This window comes from Pseudophryne corroboree, chromosome 7 (assembly GCF_028390025.1).
Source record: "Pseudophryne corroboree isolate aPseCor3 chromosome 7, aPseCor3.hap2, whole genome shotgun sequence".
In the NCBI taxonomy this organism is placed as follows: domain Eukaryota; kingdom Metazoa; phylum Chordata; class Amphibia; order Anura; family Myobatrachidae; genus Pseudophryne; species Pseudophryne corroboree.
This window is the reverse complement of record NC_086450.1, coordinates 154,047,982-154,067,185: the sequence shown is the minus strand read 5'-3', so window position 1 is coordinate 154,067,185 and position 19,204 is coordinate 154,047,982. Positions and strand designations below refer to the sequence as shown.

The window sequence follows — 19,204 nt, the reverse complement described above, 5'->3', positions numbered from 1 at the left end:
CGACTGCCACAGGTCCGAGCAAGAGGCCAGGAAATCTTTATCCTCAGATGAAGATCATGGCCTCATCAGCTCCGCACCCCCTTCTCTGCCACCAAACAGCATCAGACTATTACGTAATCATGGACAGTCTGATTCTGTAGTGTGACCAACATTGCAAACCAGTACTGCACATGAGCAGCATAGGTCCGACGCATGCTCAAACTACCAAACATATTTGATCTCCCAAAGCTTATATACGGTTCCGGTATGAAAGATAGATAGTGTCTAGTTAGACAGTCAATAGATAGACACCATATGTTAGATGGACATTAGGTCGACAGGGTCAAAAGGTCGACAGGGTCAAAAGGTCGACATGGAAAAGGTCGACAGGTCAAAAGGTCGACAAGTCAAAAGGTCGACAGGGTCAAATGGTCGACATGGAAAAGGTCGACATGAAAAAGGTAGGCACCATGTTTTTTGCATTTTTCTGGTTTGTGTGGATAGTTTTGTCATCTGGGACCCCCAATTGTAGAAAGGCATACCCTCGCGGGGCTCGCTTCGCTCGCCACGCTTCGGGCACGGTGGCTCGCTGCGCTCGCCGCAAGGTTTATAACCAACTCTATGCCAACATGGATAGAGAAAGTATGAAATAATCCAAAAACATGTTAAATTTTTAAAAAAAACATTTGTCTATCTTTTTTATGTCGACCATTTTCATGTCGACCTTTTGACCCTGTCGACCTTTTGACCTGTCGACCTTTTGACTTGTCGACCTTTTCAAGGTCGACCTTTTGACCATGTCGACCTTTTGACTTGTCGACCTTTTGATCTGTCGACCTTTTCCATGTCGACCTTTTGACCCTGTCGACCTTTTGACCCTGTCGACCTAATGTCCATCTAACATATGGTGTCTATCTATTGACTGTCTAACTAGACACTGTCTATCTATCAAATGGATAGGCTTATATACACATACAGTAACTTCAGATCTGCATGAGCAGCTTTTGCATGGCCACATCCTAACTAAACTTGGCCTCTGTTAGAATGCCCGTTTTCTTTTCTTGATGAGTTATGCTAGATGTGTGCAGTTCTGCAGTTGCAACTACTGTATGCAGGGGCATATTAACAGAGGAGGAGGCCCATATGCAACCTCCCCCGCCTGGGCTCCGTCCTCTGCAGTCAATGCCTGGAAGTGCAATAGAGTCTGAGCACTAGAGGGGCATAGACTCTATTGCGCATGAACAAATCTCTAGGGAAATAGTACGGTGGCCATTTTTCCAGAGATTTCCTTATGGCACATGCGCAAATCTCCTGGAAAATGGCTCCTGTGTTATTTACCCAGAGATTTTTGTAGAGATGCGACCACCCGCAGCGGGACTCTGGAGAGGTGAGTATTGAAAGAACGGGTGCAGGGTGTGCGTTGTGGGCCCCCCTGGACCCTGGGAGAGGTGTGCACTGTACACACTGCTCCTATTAAAGATACACCACTGACTGTATGTATGCTTTTGTTTGTGAGCATGTACAGAGTAATTGTAGGCAAGTTACGGTACTACACTCAGCTGGCCTAGTGCTGACTCAGAATCCATCCCACTGTTTATAAAGAAATTAGTTACATAAGTTCATACATACAGGTGGATCCTCACTATTCTCACATTGTGGCTACAGTCATGTCAAACAGCCCCTCTTGGCCTGCCAGGTCCTGGATGCCTCTGCCACACCAAGCACCTTATTTGCTCAAAATGTGTGTATGTTCTCACTTGCACAAATCAAACAACTTGAAGTGTGAAACTATGTAGTTAGACTGCACTGATCAATTTGATGTGTATACAAAGTATTATGATACACCAAGTTTCGTTGTGCTTCATCGTTGACTTAGTATGCACAAGTTTAAAATGAATTCCTGTACGGTTAAAGTGGCAACCTAGTGTTTCTGAGTGTCTGTGATGCAAAAGAAACAAAATGTAAAGAAAAAGACAGTATGCTACAGTGCTCGCCTTGCGCCATGTGGCGTATTGAGGCTGTATGAGGGCACATCTGTATATTACAGAATGGTGCATTCTATCTCTCTGAAATACAGTATGTGCTTGCATCCATCTTCCTTTTACAGTAGAACATAAATTATTGGACATGCCATTTACTGAACCATATTAGAAGCAGGTTTGTTTTGTAATACTTAGAAATACCGACTAAACTGGTTTATCAACTAATTAAAAATAAAGACTTTCTATGTTAATCCTGAGTGTTACCATTAAGTTAGTAATATTGCTAAACCAGTGGTGGCATCAAACTGAAACATTTAGCCTTATTGTTTTTTTAATTTATTAATAATAATAATAAAAGTAATAACAAAATAATTTTAGTTTTGCCTTTAGCAAACAATGAAGTAAGGTCAGCTTTCATTTTAAAGAAAAATCACTATTGTGTTGACACATTCTGTGCCACAGCAACAAAAGAAAGGTCTGCTGAGATGCCTTCACTACCATTAGTGTTTGTTTTCCAAAGGTAATATTGGAAGAATCAAAGATCAAGGCGAGAATGAAAACTAAAGGCTTGCTTACACAAATCTTGTTATTGAGATCATTGAAATCCATTTTTCTTATTTCTGCTTAGCGAAAAAACAAGACAGGTGTGCAGAGAATTACTTTGGCTGTCACAGTGGGAAGTGCATTATGAATACCTGGGTTTGTGATGGTCAGAAAGACTGTGAAGACGGGACGGATGAGTTGCACTGCGGTGAGTTTCCACCATGTGGGTTAAGGGAGCAGATTACCCTTACTAAGGACTTGTACGCGCGAGTATGTTTCATTCACTTGGTGCATCCCAACTCATATGCGTAAACAGCTGGTGACTGCATCTTAACCAGAACTTCATATAGGGATCATTGAACCATAGAAAGGACTTTATTTATAAAGAATATGTAATCAAAAAATATCTCATCAAATCAATGCAATATATCTGAAAGTTAAGGGCATGGACACTCACCCCTCCTACCATGCAGTGTGAATGCAGTGTGCAGCAATTCACTTACCGGTGTGAAAGAGTAAAATAAAATCACTTTCACATATACACCCATCAGAACAAATATGTATTCAGGACTGGAGGTGCCCATTTTTTTGGTGGGATACTGCTGATCTATTCATGTGTGTGTACCAGAGACTGATGCAGTACAGGGGTTAAGGAAGTTGCTGGATGTAGACAAAGAGGGCAAGGTTTGCCAACTGACTTCACAGGAGAGAAAATGTAATTGAGCACAGGGGGCAGATGGCAGAAGTATCAAGAGCTCACTTTGGCAGTAATATATTCTGGGAATCCTCTGATTGCTGTCAATAGGGAGATTACCTCAGAACCTGCTATCCTGTCACTGCTCTCCCCTTTGGCTAGCCAGCCCTGCTACTGCTGGCACTCTGATCAGTGATGATGAGACTATTAAGAACCAGAAGATAGGTAATAAGGGGAAGGGGGTGAGACATGTGAGGTCTGCTACTTGGCAGTGATGGGGAGGAGGTACCTTCACAGTTTTCTCCCCAAATAAGACTCACTACAACATCTTGTGAGGTGATCAATTCTGGAAAGCTGAGCGTTCTGTTCTTCTTTGAATTGTATCAGATTGTTTTGCATGGTATTCGGTCAATAGCGTTACAGTTTTTAGTTAGAAAGTCAACATATCAACACCAAATGGTCGCCGTGGTCATTAGGTTGACCTATGAAAGTTCGACAGTGCTTATGGTTGACAGGTACAAATGTTTGACAGGTTCAAATGGTTGACATGTCCATATGGTTGTCATGAGTTTTTTTTTCATTATTTTTCAACTTTTTGATTACATTACCATCCACGTGGACTACATATGGGAACTGTAACCTTTTTATTGCAATATGACGAGTGAACACGGTGCACTAATTGTGGGTCTAAGTGCTCAGATGGGGAAAACGACGCAAAAAATGCAAAAATGGTGTCAACCTTTTTTCAGCGACAATTTTCCTTGTCAAACTTTTCATGTGTCGACCTTTTGTAACTGTTGACCTTTTCCAGTGCCGACCTTTCATAGATCGACCTAATGACTATGTCAACTTTCATCCATGTCGACCTTTTCACTGTCGAATATATAGTGTGGACCTAATGATTGTAGACTTTTTACTGTAGATCTATTGAACCTTTACCGTTTTGCAAATATTAGGGTATGGGGAAGCGAAATATGCACTAATTATATTTAACGCAGGAAAAATCTGACTTTTCCTTCTGACTTCTGAAATCTGACTTATCTGATTTAGATTCAGATTGTAAGCTTACGAGCAGGGCCCTCCTACCTCTATGACTGTTTGTTATTACCCAGTTTTGTCTTATTATTGTTGCCAGTTGTAATGCACAATGGAATTTGCTGCGCTATATAAGAAACTGTTAATAAATAAGCCCTATCATCACGTGATATGAGTGATAAAGGGCTTTTCAGTTTTCACTGCTGCCTGAATAGAGCCCAAAGTACACGGTGATAGTTCACAGGGTTTCAGGTGAATGTTGAATATATCATTTATGTTATGATCCAAGATCTACTCAGGAATCATGTTGACTTCTCATATTTCCCATCAGCATTGTCCTAAGGTTCCGTGAGATTAATGTATTTTAATGATGATTGGAGTTATTCAGAGAAGGACGCAGATCTTGCTGCCACAGCAAGATCTGAGTCTATATACTCACATGCTGGGGGCTGCCCAGCACAGGGAAAGGCCACCCAGCATGTGTGTTGTGCTAACCTCGTGATGTTTTTGCAATTTCATTGCGAACACATCGATTAGAGAACGACCCCTGCCTGTACAGCCTGGCACCATCTTGTGTGTCTCAGCAGCTGTGTGTGACACCACGCTGCCGCCCCAAAAACAGTCTGGACATGCTTGCATTGTCCAGACCACGAAAAATAACTTTATTCAGGGAGTTTTGCCATTATTTTGCATAGAGATATATGGGTAGGGTCGGACTGGCCCACAGGGGTACAGGGGAAACCCCCGGTGGGCCCCCATGCCCCCCCCCCCACCTCTAGGAATCAGATTCCAGACTGAGCACTGGAATTATACATTATACATGTTACATTATACTGCACAAGACTATATTTTTTCTACAGTACATTGCCGTAATTAATTTGATACATTATCATGTATCTGGTAGCAGTATCTACTATGTATATTTATCAAGGGGGCCAGACCATACACCCACTAATGGTTAGCCAAACCTCTACCCATGGGCCCCTACCACTGCATTCCTCCAGTGGGCCCTTCATGCCCCAGTCCGACACTGTATATGGCTATACCTGCATCATAACATGAAATGTTACATCCATACTGACATTGTAATAAACACAACAGTAAACTACTACCAGTAATATGAACATTATAAAGTACACGGAATATGTATAACATACAGTACACTTCTGCTCCCCAGGCACTTCCTGTTCATGGAGTCAGTTCGCCTGCTCTAAAAGCAAGTGTATATCTAAGCAGTGGATGTGCGATGGGGAAAATGACTGTGGGGACGGCTCTGATGAAAGCGATGCAGTCTGTGGTATGTGTATTATTAAATTGTTTTCACATTACATATTGAATAAGTTACACTACAAGTGAATACCATAAAATCAAATGAATGATGGGGTGTAGTATGGTATGCCGGCGGTCGGGCTCCCGGCGACCAGAATACCGGCGCCGGGAGCCCGACCACTGGCATACCGACAGTGTGGTGAGCGCAAATGAGCCCCTTGCGGGCTCGCTGCGCTCGCCACGCTGCGCTCGCCACGCTGCGGGCAAGGTAGCGCGCCACGCTATTTTATTCTCCCTCCAGGGGGGTCGTGGACCCCCACGAGGGAGAATAAGTGTTGGTATGCTGGCTGTCGGGATTCCGGTGCCGGTATACTGTGCGCCGGGATCCCGACAGCCGGCATACTGAAGACCACCCGAATGATGTGTAACACATGAACAAAATGGGCCTGAGTCAGATTTGGAAGCAAGACAAAAAAAGCAGGTACAGTAACTTTGTATCTGGAGCAAACCATTTTGCAATCCAAGGTGTGGATATACGGGGGGGGGGGGGGGGGTTCTGTGCAGGGAAAATACTGTCTGCTTTTGCATGTAGCCCACAAATGTTAGCTTCATTTTTATACTGCAATTAAGATTTCAGTTTGAAGACACTCTACCTAAATCTAAATCTCTCTGCACATGTTACATCTGCCCCACCTGCAGTGCAACCTGGTTTGGTCAACTTGCTTGCTTTTTTGCTTTTATTCCTACTATGTGTATACAATGATAATTTTATGTACTACAAATATTTAAAAGAAACACTTACACCTATATACGCAAACTAGAAGATAAGCTTACACTCACAGTTTTTGATATCCAACTGCAGGGGTGCTCCTGTAGAAGCATAGCAGAACAGCATCCATCCATGTGTTCCTACAAACATAATCCAAAGAGCAGGGCACTCACCAGGCTTGTTAATAATAATGAAAGGTGATTTGTTAGTGTGTATCAAAGCAACATGAGAGTCGACGTTTTGACCGCCTTATGGATCTATATCACGACAAGGGAATATCCCCATCTTTCTCTTTCTGTAGTAACTACACTAGTTGAAGCCTGTCATTGAAACTGATTTAATGGTAACATTATTAAGTTGTCAGAGTAGCTTCAAAACTGCACATGTGATCACATAAAAAAACAATTGGGTGTGAATTTGTACAAGTGACATATGTTGAATGTGCATGCTTAAACTGGAAAATCATTTTATTTTCAAGACTTATTATGACTATTTTCTCCATACATAGATTTTCAAACATCTCCTAAACTGCATTTCAGTGTTTTAAAAACCTACCATTGCATTCCATTGAAAGGTTTGGGGATATAGAGAACCATTTATCAAAAATGAGATAAATGCCCTGAAATCTAACGTTCCTTATTGCCACTGTTTGCTGTGATTTTGTTATGGGTTCTAGGGCTATTTGTCATTGCCCCTAGCAGGGACAGCTAGTGTTACTGTGCATGTGTGAGTTTAGGACAAGCTGTTACAGCCACAGTATGCGGCTCCCAGCGTCCTGTTGTCGATAGGTGACCGGATCGCTCGTGAACTTCTGGGGTTGTTAGCCGGGATTGCTAGGCAGCAGGGACACTGGAAGACTCCTGTGGGAGTCATACAAGGGGCTGGTGAATGGGCAGCAGTGCAGCTGCTGGGAATTGGTCATTAAGGGAGGTTGGCTGTATTTTGGCTCAATTGGTTCATTCTCCCTTTATATTCTGGCTCTGTCCTTCACTCCTTGCTGGTTATAGTTCCTAGATGCAACAGGATCCCTTGACACTTGGGTCTAGTCTCTGTCTGTAGATTTCTCCTCCTGCCTGTAAGCACTCATCTTTATACAGTGTTCCTATGCCCAGCCCCAATTTAGTACCATAGTCTGTTAGTAATTTCTGCATTTCTTACTTTATGCCCTACAGTAGGTTAAATCCTGCTTTACATTTGTGCACTGGTGTTCAGCAGAAGTTACTGCTCCTCCTAGTTTGGAGGCAGCTCCCCAGTTCTGAGTTTTTTAGTTTATTATTTCCTAAGTGTCTTCCACCCCTCAGTCTTGCTATTTCCCTTGATCCCTTGTACCTCAGTTTCTCTCCTGCCGGCATTGATTCCGGACACTCTTGTGTTGAGCTCATACTACCGTCAGTGGCGTAAGTCCTGGTGGGCATCCAAGTATGGGAAAAGTGGCTCTTATAGGCTAGAAGACCTGCTGACGCATTCTATGGAACTCAACCCCTGGGGAGGTCAGGGGTCACTGCCATATCCCCAGAGTTCTCAGATTAAACCAAAGGAAGACTCTCCAGTTGTAACACAAGCGTGCACACACTTTGAGAGCAGGCTCTAAATGGATCCCTCTGCTCACTTTGGGAGCTTTTTCCATGGAGACCAATCGTGTTAGCTACTGGAGTCTAGCTCTGAAAACAACCTCATTGTCACTGACGCTTTCAGTAACACAGGAGACATCTATGAAGTCACCTGTTTTACAGACTTTAATAGCATCTTAAGTCTTTACAGATATTCTGTAGTGCATTAAAATCCCATACCGGACCATAGTAATTCTTTGCTTCACTATCGTCTTAACTTGGGAATGCTATGCAAAGTGCCTTAAGTTGATATAGGGCATATATAAATACACTGTGTATTCATTTGTAATTCAGGTTCCTTGACCTGTGCTGCTGATATGTTTAGCTGTCCTGGTTCCCATGCTTGTATTCCCTTCCATTGGATTTGTGATGGGGAAAGAGACTGTCCAAATGGGAGTGATGAACTGTCCACTGCTGGCTGCGGTAAGTAGTGACTAATGTTTCCATACTACTGTTTAAGATCAATTAAATGATGGCTACACAAGCCTGAATGCAACTGTATTTGTCATCATTCAGTCTAAGGTATGAGCAATCTGATACACACTATGCAATGGTTGACCAGTCAATATGGTTGTAGAGTTCCAAATATGCTTGCACGCTCTTCACTTATTTGGCTTGCATAATACTGGTTTTTATATTTTCTTTTTTAATATGTACAGTCATTTATAGAGCTTTAGCTACAAACAGGAATTCCATGTGCTTATTGAATAACTACTTGTAGCTGTTGGTAATTTTGTGATATGTTAGTACAGGTTGAGTATCCCTTCTCCAAAATTCAAAATCCCACATTTTTGGGTCCCCTACTGATATAGAAGCAGAGTCATTTCAGCACTATAAGGAATGAAACAAAATTTGCAAAAAGGAAATAAGAAAGGCTAAAGTAGAAACTGAAAAACTAGTAGCAAAGGAAAGCAAAGCGAATCCCAAAAAATTCTTTAAATACATTAATAGCAAGAGATTAAAGAAGGAGAGTATAGGCCCTTTAAAAGACAAGTTGGGAGTCTTAAGCAAAAATTATAATGACATAGCGGACACACTAAATGAGTTTTTTTCAACAGTATTCACTAGAGAGGACCCAATTCAGGGACTGACACACAATCTCAATAATGAGAATATCCCACTGATAGGTACTTATTTAAGCGAGGAAGTAGTCTGTGACCGATTAAAACATTTAAAGATTAATAAATCACCAGGGCCCGATGGTATTCACCCAAGGGTTCTAAGGGAGCTTCACTCTGAACTGGCAAAACCGCTATCTTTGATCTTTAAGGATTCAGTTATATCAGGTATGGTTCCCAAAGACTGGCGTATAGCGGAAGTAGTGCCTATATTCAAAAAGGGAAGTAAAGCTGAACCAGGTAATTATAGACCAGTTAGTCTTACATCTATAGTGGGGAGAGTATTGGAAGGTATTCTAAGAGATAGTATTCAGAAGTTCCTTGTAGTCAATAAGGTCATTAAAAGGAATCAACATGGGTTTATGAAGGACAGATCCTGTCAAACCAACTTACTTGGCTTTTATGAAACAGTAAGCGCAAACCTAGATCAGGGTAAAGACGTGGATGTAATCTTTTTAGACTTTGCCAAAGCGTTCGATACTGTACCACACATGAGACTTATCTACAAGCTGCAAGAATCAGGGCTAGGAAGCACAATATGCACTTGGGTCAAAAACTGGTTAGATAATAGGGAGCAGCGCGTTGTGGTTAATGGATCTTTTTCAACTTGGACTGAAGTGCTAAGTGGTGTGCCGCAAGGCTCAGTATTAGGACCGCTATTGTTCAATATTTTCATTAACGACCTAACAGAAGGTCTAGAGAGCATGGTGTCAATTTTTGCAGATGATACCAAATTGTGTAAGGCTATAAATACAGAGGAGGATGCCGAGTCTCTTCAGAACGACTTAGTTAAATTAGAAGCATGGGCAGCCAAATGGAGAATGCGCTTCAACACAGACAAGTGTAAGGTAATGCACTGTGGTAACAAGAACAAAACTTACACCTACCTACTAAATGGGGTAAAATTAGGGGATTCTGTACTGGAAAAGGACTTAGGTGTCCTCATAGATAGCAAGCTAAGCAGTAGTACCCAAAGCAGGACTGCAGCAAAGAAGGCTAATAAGATATTAGCATGCATAAAACGGGGTATTGATGCTAGGGACGAGAGTATTATACTCCCGTTATATAAATTACTAGTGAGGCCACACCTTGAATACTGTGTACAATTCTGGGCACCGTACTACAAAAAGGATATCCTGGAGCTAGAAAAGGTACAGAGGAGGGCGACCAAACTAATTAAAGGCATGGAGACGATGGAATACAAGGAAAGGCTTGAAAGACTAGGCATGTTTACATTGGAAAAGCTGAGACTAAGAGGGGATATGATCAACATCTACAAATATATAAGGGGACAATACACAGAGCTTGCGCGGGACCTGTTTTTGGTTAGATCAACACAGAGGACTCGTGGACACTCGCTCAGGTTAGAGGAGAGGAGATTCCGCACAATACGTCGTAAAGGCTTTTTCACGGTAAGGACAATACGTGTTTGGAATTCCCTGCCCGAGGGAGTTGTAATGGCGGAATCTGTCAACACCTTTAAGAATGGGTTAGATAAATTCCTAATGGATAAGGATATCCAGGGGTATGGTGCATAGTCATGCATTATAGTTACTATAATTAGGGATAAAATGCAACGGCTGACAGCAGCATCAGTCAGAAATTTTAGTCAAATCATCATGCATAGGAGACCACAAATAGGTTGAACTCGATGGACAATTGTCTTTTTTCAACCTCAGATACTATATTATATATTATGTGTGTATATATATATATATATATATATATATAGATATATAGATACATATATATAGATATATTATATAGATATATAAAATAATATATATGTATATGTGTCACTATCTCAGTAGGGGAACCAAAAATGTGTGATTTTGAATTTTGGATAAGGGATACTCAACCTGTAGTTAAAGACGAGAACATAGTATATTGGTCAAAAAGATGAAGTGGATGGAGATAAAAGGGGAGATGTACTATAGCAGCACATATCGTGCCACTATGGGCCCTCATTCCGAGTTGTTCGCTCATTGCCAAATTTCGCTATATTGCGATTAGTCGCTTACTGCGCATGCACAATGTTCGCAGAGTGCATGCGCTTAGTTATTTTATTCAAAAGTTAGGTATTTTACTCACGGCATTACGAGGATTTTTCTTCGTTCTGGTGATCGGAGTGTGATTGACAGGAAGTGGGTGTTTCTGGGCGGAAACTGGCCGTTTTATGGGTGTGTGTGAAAAAACGCTGCCGTTTCTGGGAAAAACGCAGGAGTGGCTGGAGAAACGGGGGAGTGCCTGGGCGAACGCTGGGTGTGTTTGTGACGTCAAACCAGGAACGAAACTGACTGAACAGATCGCAGTGGCAGAGTAAGTGTCGAGCTACTCAGAAACTGCTAAGAAATTTCTATTCGCTATTTTGCGAATCTTTCGTTCGCAATTCTGCTAAGCTAAGATACACTCCCAGAGGGCGGCGGCTTAGCGTGTGCAATGCTGCTAAAAGCAGCTAGTGAGCGAACAACTCGGAATGAGGGCCATAGTTCTTCCTGCTTTGTCTCATTACCAAAGCGAAGCAGGAAGCTAGATTGATGATATGTAAGAACATCTCATTTGCTGAACTGAGACCCCCCCCCCCCCACCCAATAGGGGGTATGTGTGAGATCTCACTACTCGCTGAAATGCAAAGATCTGTTTTTTTGTTTTACACATTTGCTTAATGTAAATATTGAATTTCTGCAACACCTGTGGCTAAATCAACCACAAATTTGATAATATTAGGAATTTGCTAATGCTTTTTCTTTCTTGATCACACACAATCCGGTACACATGCTGATGGGACATAATTCTGATAATGAATGTATTTTTTGTTTCACATTTTTAGTAACAGTAAGATACCAAAGTAATGAAAATATATGTCTAGACAGCTATACATAGTATTGTTTTAAACAGTAAGTTCTGATGTTATCATTTAGTGGTGGCCCTGGGTCTTCTTGAACCACATAACTGTGCCCACTTTACTTGGTAAAGTAGGCCACAGGCATTCACATGTGAGCACAGGACAGTAGTAGCAATGAAGCGTGCCATGTGAGATGTGTCTAATTTTGACTACGATACTTTATTAAGGATTCAGACCTTTACCTATGCCATAGGTCTGGTGCAGCTTTCCGAATTGATGATGATGACATTTGCTCTCAGCATTTCTTTATACCAGATTTAGAGTTAAATTTAACAACATAATCTTAAAACATAAATGCAAAAGTTAATTTTTTTTAAGTTTAACTCAAAATCAATTGCATATTCTCCCAGATTCCTAGACCTGTGTAAAGCACTCAGTCTGCAGCCTTGTGTCCTAATCTGGTGACAGATCTACTCTGTGACTTCTAATATCCTTAGACTTTACAGCAGGGGCTATATTGTCCTACAGATAATGTGTATTGTATAGTCCATGTGAAGCATTCTTTCAGACATATATAGCAGTAGCATGAGCATAGTGTCCTGGTGTACTCTGCGACATTAAATCAACTAAATCACTCAGAACTATGGGAGATATGTTCATGATAAAATACACTCTTTCATGTGCTTATGCTTAGTTTTATTTACTGTCACGTTTTTGCTGTATATTATCTTGTTTTGACTTGTGCATTACAACATACAGTACGTGTGTTTCAGCTGAGAACAAATAACGTGAATGATGTATTTTACTTTGAAGGACTGGAGAGAGTAATGCTGTTAAACCCAATGATAAGAGAGATGAGATTAGGTTTGTCTGGTGCCATAAACCATGATAGTTTTCTAGGAGGTTTGAACAGACAGGTTCTTACAGTATACTATGCATCACTGATGATTTCTTATGAGTCCATTGATAAACATGAACTATACGTTTAATATATCTCCCTTTAAACTAGAGATGTGCACCGGATATTTTTCGGGGTTTGTGTTTTGGTTTTGGGCTCGGTTCCGCGGCCGTGTTTTGGGTTCGAATGCGTTTTGGCAAAACCTCACCGATTTTTTTTTGTCGGATTCGGGTGTGTTTTGGATTCGGGTGTTTTTTTCAAAAAACCCTAAAAAACAGCTTAAATCATAGATTTTGGGGGTCATTTTGATCCCAAAGTATTATTAACCTCAATAACCATAATTTCCACTAATTTTCAGTCTATTCTGAACACCTCACACCTCACAATATTATTTTTAGTCCTAAAATTTGCACCGAGGTCGCTGGATGGCTAAGCTAAGCGACCCAAGTGGCCGACACAAACACCTGGCCCATCTAGGAGTGTCACTGCAGTGTCACGCAGGATGGCCCTTCCAAAAAATACTCCCCAAACAGCACATGACGCAAAGAAGAAAAAAAGAGGCGCAATGAGGTAGCTGTGTGACTAAGCTAAGCGACCCTAGTGGCCGACACAAACACCTGGCCCATCTAGGAGTGGCACTGCAGTGTCACGCAGGATGGCCCTTCCAAAAAACACTCCCCAAACAGCACATGACGCAAAGAAGAAAAAAAAGAGGCGCAATGAGGTAGCTGTGTGACTAAGCTCAGCGACCCAAGTGGCCGACACAAACACCTGGCCCATCTAGGAGTGGCACTGCAGTGTCACGCAGGATGGCCCTTCCAAAAAATACTCCCCAAACAGCACATGACGCAAAGAAGAAAAAAAAAGGCGCGATGAGGTAGCTGTGTGAGTAAGCTAAGCGACCCTAGTGGCCGACACAAACACCTGGCCCATCTAGGAGTGGCACTGCAGTGTCACGCAGGATGGCCCTTCCAAAAAACACTCCCCAAACAGCACATGACGCAAAGAAAAATTAAAGATAAAAGAGGTGCAAGATGGAATTGTCCTTGGGCCCTCCCACCCACCCTTATGTTGTATAAACAGGACATGCACACTTTAACCAACCCATCATTTCAGTGACAGGGTCTGCCACACGACTGTGACTGAAATGACGGGTTGGTTTGGACCCCCACCAAAAAAGAAGCAATTAATCTCTCCTTGCACAAACTGGCTCTACAGAGGCAAGATGTCCACCTCATCATCATCCTCCGATTCATCACCGTGTACATCCCCCTCTTTACAGATTATCAATTCGTCCCCACTGGAATCCACCATCTCAGCTCCCTGTGTACTTTGTGGAGGCAATTGCTGCTGGTCAATGTCTCCACGGAGGAATTGATTATAATTAATTTTAATGAACATCATCTTCTCCACATTTTCTGGAAGTAACCTTGTACGCCGATTGCTGACAAGGTGAGCGGCGGCACTAAACACTCTTTCGGAGTACACACTTGTGGGAGGGCAACTTAGGTAGAATAAAGCCAGTTTCTGCAAGGGCCTCCAAATTGCCTCTTTTTCCTGCCAGTATACGTACGGACTGTCTGACGTGCCTACTTGGATGCGGTCACTCATATAATCCTCCACCATTCTTTCAATGGAGAGAGAATCATATGCAGTGCCAGTAGACGACATGTCCGTAATCGTTGGCAGGTCCTTCAGTCCGGACCAGATGTCAGCATCAGCAGTCGCTCCAGACTGCCCTGCATCACCGCCAGCGGGTGGGCTCGGAATTCTTAGCCTTTTCCTCGCACCCCCAATTGCGGGAGAATGTGAAGGAGGAGCTGTTGACCGATCAAGTTCCACTTGACTTGATAATTTTCCCACCAGAAGGTCTTTGAACCCCTGCAGACTTGTGTCTGCCGGAAAGAGAGATCCAACGTAGGTTTTAAATCTAGGATCGAGCACGGTGGCCAAAATGTAGTGCTCTGATTTCAACAGATTGACCACCCGTGAATCCTGGTTAAGCGAATGAAGGGCTCCATCCACAAGTCCCACATGCCTAGCGGAATCGCTATGTCTTAGCTCCTCCTTCAATGTCTCCAGCTTCTTCTGCAAAAGCCTGATGAGGGGAATGACCTGACTCAGGATGGCAGTGTCTGAACTGACTTCACGTGTGGCAAGTTCAAAAGGTTGCAGAACCTTGCACAACGTTGAAATCATTCTCCACTGCGCTTGAGACAGGTGCATTCCACCTCCTTTGCCTATATCGTGGCCAAATGTATAGGCTTGAATGGCCTTTTGCTGCTCCTCCATCCTCTGAAGCATATAGAGGGTTGAATTCCACCTCGTTACCACTTCTTGCTTCAGATGATGGCAGGGCAGGTTCAGGCATTTTTGGTGTTGCTCCAGTCTTCTGTACGTGGTGCCTGTACGCCGAAAGTGTCCCGCAATTCTTCTGGCCACCGACAGCATCTCTTGCACGCCCCTCTCGTTTTTTAAATAATTCTGCACCACCAAATTCAAGGTATGTGCAAAACATGGGACGTGCTGGAATTTGCCCAGATATAATGCACGCACAATATTGCTGGCGTTGTCCGATGCCACAAATCCACAGGAGAGTCCAATTGGGGTAAGCCATTCTGCGATGATCTTCCTCAGTTGCCGTAAGAGGTTTTCAGCTGTGTGCGTATTCTGGAAAGCGGTGATACAAAGCGTAGCCTGCCTAGGAAAGAGTTGGCGTTTGCGAGATGCTGCTACTGGTGCCGCCGCTGCTGTTCTTGCGGCGGGAGTCAATACATCTACCCAGTGGGCTGTCACAGTCATATAGTCCTGAGTCTGCCCTGCTCCACTTGTCCACATGTCCGTGGTTAAGTGGACATTGGGTACAACTGCATTTTTTAGGACACTGGTGAGTATTTTTCTGAGGTCTGTGTACATTTTCGGTATCGCCTGCCTAGAGAAATGGAACCTAGATGGTATTTGGTACCTGGGACACAGTACCTCAATCAAGTCTATAGTTGGCTCTGAAGTAATGATGGATACCGGAACCACGTTTCTCACCGCCCAGGATGCCAAGGCCTCAGTTATCCGCTTTGCAGCAGGATGACTGCTGTGATATTTCATCTTCCTCGCAAAGGACTGTTGGACAGTCAATTGCTTGGTGGAAGTAGTAAAAGTGGTCTTACGACTTCCCCTCTGGGATGACCATCGACTCCCAGCAGCAACAACAGCAGCGCCAGCAGCAGTAGGCGTTACACTCAAGGATGCATCGGAGGAATCCCAGGCAGGAGAGGACTCGTCAGAATTGCCAGTGACATGGCCTGCAGGACTATTGGCATTCCTGGGGAAGGAGGAAATTGACACTGAGGGAGTTGGTGGGGTGGTTTGCGTGAGCTTGGTTACAAGAGGAAGGGATTTACTGGTCAGTGGATTGCTTCCGCTGTCGCCCAAAGTTTTTGAACTTGTCACTGACTTATGATGAATGCGCTGCAGGTGATGTATAAGGGAGGATGTTCCGAGGTGGTTAACGTCCTTACCCCTACTTATTACAGCTTGACAAAGGCAACACACGGCTTGACACCTGTTGTTTGCATTTCTGTTGAAATACTTCCACACCGAAGAGCTGATTTTTTTGGTATTTTCACCAGGCATGTCAATGGCCATATTCCTCCCACGGACAACAGGTGTCTCCCCGGGTGCCTGACTTAAACAAACTACCTCACCATCAGAATCCTCCTTGTCAATTTCCTCCCCAGCGCCAGCAACACCCATATCCTCCTCATCCTGGTGTACTTCAACACTGACATCTTCAATCTGACTATCAGGAACTGGACTGCGGGTGCTCCTTCCAGCACTTGCAGGGGGCGTGCAAATGGTGGAAGGCGCATGCTCTTCACGTCCAGTGTTGGGAAGGTCAGGCATCGCAACCGACACAATTGGACTCTCCTTGTGGATTTGTGATTTCGAAGAACGCACAGTTCTTTGCTGTGATTTTGCCAGCTTAAGTCTTTTCATTTTTCTAGCGAGAGGCTGAGTGCTTCCATCCTCATGTGAAGCTGAACCACTAGCCATGAACATAGGCCAGGGCCTCAGCCGTTCCTTGCCACTCCGTGTGGTAAATGGCATATTGGCAAGTTTACGCTTCTCCTCCGACGATTTTAATTTAGATTTTTGAGTCCTTTTTTTACTGATCTTTTGTGTTTTGGATTTTACATGCTCTGTACTATGACATTGGGCATCGGCCTTGGCAGACGACTTTGATGGAATTTCATCGTCTCGGCCATGACTAGTGGCAGCAGCTTCAGCACGAGGTGGAAGTGGATCTTGATCTTTCCCTATTTTTGGAACCTCAACATTTTTGTTCTCCATATTTTAATAAGCACAACTAAAAGGCACCTCAGGTAAACAATGGAGATGGATGGATACTAGTATACTTATGGATGACGAGTGACTGATGACACAGAGGTAGCTACAGCCGTGGACTACCGTACTGTGTCTGCTAGTATAGAGATGATAATTAATGATATAAAAAAAATATATATATAACTACTGTAGGTATATATAATATAATGACGGACCTGGTGGACACTGTCAGCAGACTGCTAAACTACTAGTATGAAGAAGATAGAAAAAAAAACCCCACCACAGGTAGGTAGGTATACAATTATGGACGAGTGACGACACAGAGGTAGGTACAGCCGTGGCCTACCGTACTGCGTCTGCTAGTATAGATAATATACTAAATATATTACTACTGTAGGTATATAATATAATGACGGACCTGGTGGACACTGTCAGCAGACTCCTAAACTACTAGTATGAAGAAGATAGAAAAAAAAACTCCACCACAGGTAGGTAGGTATACAATTATGGACGAGCACTGATGACACAGAGATAGCCACAGCCGTGGACTACCGTACTGCGTCTGCTAGTATAGATAATATACTAAATATATTACTACTGTAGGATTATAATGACGGACCTGGTGGACACTGTCAGCAAACTCCTAAACTACTAGTATGAAGAAGATAGAAAAAAAAACCCCACCACAGGTAGGTAGGTATACAATTATGGACAAGCACTGACGACACAGAGATAGCCACAGCCGTGGACTACCGTACTGCGTCTGCTAATATAGAGATGATAAAGATGATAGAGATGGAAAAAAAAATATATAACACTACTGTAGGTAAATATTTATATAATATAATGAATGACGGACCTGCTGGACACTGTCAGGAGAATGCGTTTATACTATAGAATAAAAAAAAAAACACCACAGGAGTGTTTAACTTTTTCAGGCAGACAATATACTGGTGGTCACTGGCAGCAAAAGTGTGCACTGTACTCCTGCTATAACTGCACCCCAGTCTCCCCCCACAATTCAGCTGTGTGAGCAGTGAGCACTCAGCACAGTCAGATATACATAGATAATATATCATGCAGCACACTGAGGCTGAGCACAGATATGGTATGTGACTGTGTATCGGTTTTTTTCAGGCAGAGAACGGATTATAAATAAAACTGGTGGTAACTATCAGCAAAACTCTGCACTGTACTGAGTACTCCTAATGCTCCCCAAAATTAGTAAATCAAGTGTCTCTCTAATCTATTCTAAACGGAGAGGACGCCAGCCACGTCCTCTACCTATCAATCTCAATGCACGTGTGAAAATGGCGGCGACGCGCGGCTCCTTATATAGAATCCGAGTCTCGTGAGAATCCGACAGCGGGATGATGACGTTCGGGCGCGCTCGGGTTAACCGAGCAAGGCGGGAGGATCCGAGTCTGCTCGGACCCGTGCAAAAAAGGCTGAAGTTCGGGCGGGTTCGGATTCCGAGGAACCGAACCCGCTTATCTCTACTTTAAACTACTGTAAATATTGAGCATTAGGTAAGCTATTCTTCACTGTACCCAGGGGTGCTTCTAGAGAGGAGGAGGCCCATGTGCAGACCTCCTCTCTAGCCGGCAGTGATGTAGACTCTGGGCACTAGCACTGTTCCAGAGTCAACTGCGCATGGTGTTGTGGCCATTTTCACAGTAATTTTCTAACTATACATGTGTGAAATCCCAGGATAATGGCTGCCTTACCATTTTGCTTGTGATTTCTGCATCACTGCTGCTGCCGACATGGGACTTCAGAAGGTACTGTAAGTATAAAGAAAAATGGATGCAGTGTGCGCACACACTGCACCCATTATATATATGCCAGTGACTGGTCTTTACCCACCACCTGCAATGCCAAGTTAGGGGTGGAAATATGACCATGTAGGTAACACTGAATGCGTTCTTCCCATGTCATTGAGAAACTACAGATATCACCCAACTGTCCCAATTTTAGAGAAAAGCTAAAGTAGAGATTGCGGGGAGGGATTTGGTGGATATGATGGAGTCATTTGGCATGAATATACATGTCTAAATGTGACAAAGTATGAATTGCAACTATAGAACCCTGCCAGCTTAGGCCCCCTGTGGAACTGAGAAC

The 19,204-nt window shown here is 43.2% G+C and overlaps 1 protein-coding gene across 1 annotated transcript in view; it reads left to right on the top strand.

Annotated features, from left to right (window-relative positions):
• The window catches only part of LRP1B (LDL receptor related protein 1B), a 1,835,733-nt gene that overhangs the window by 1,488,415 nt on the left and 328,114 nt on the right, over positions 1 to 19,204 (top strand). Inside the window, exons 50-52 of the mRNA XM_063932605.1 lie at positions 2,590 to 2,712; positions 5,411 to 5,530; positions 8,176 to 8,304. Of these exons, the coding sequence (XP_063788675.1) occupies positions 2,590 to 2,712; positions 5,411 to 5,530; positions 8,176 to 8,304 (372 nt within the window). The remainder of the gene's footprint in view (positions 1 to 2,589; positions 2,713 to 5,410; positions 5,531 to 8,175; positions 8,305 to 19,204) is intronic.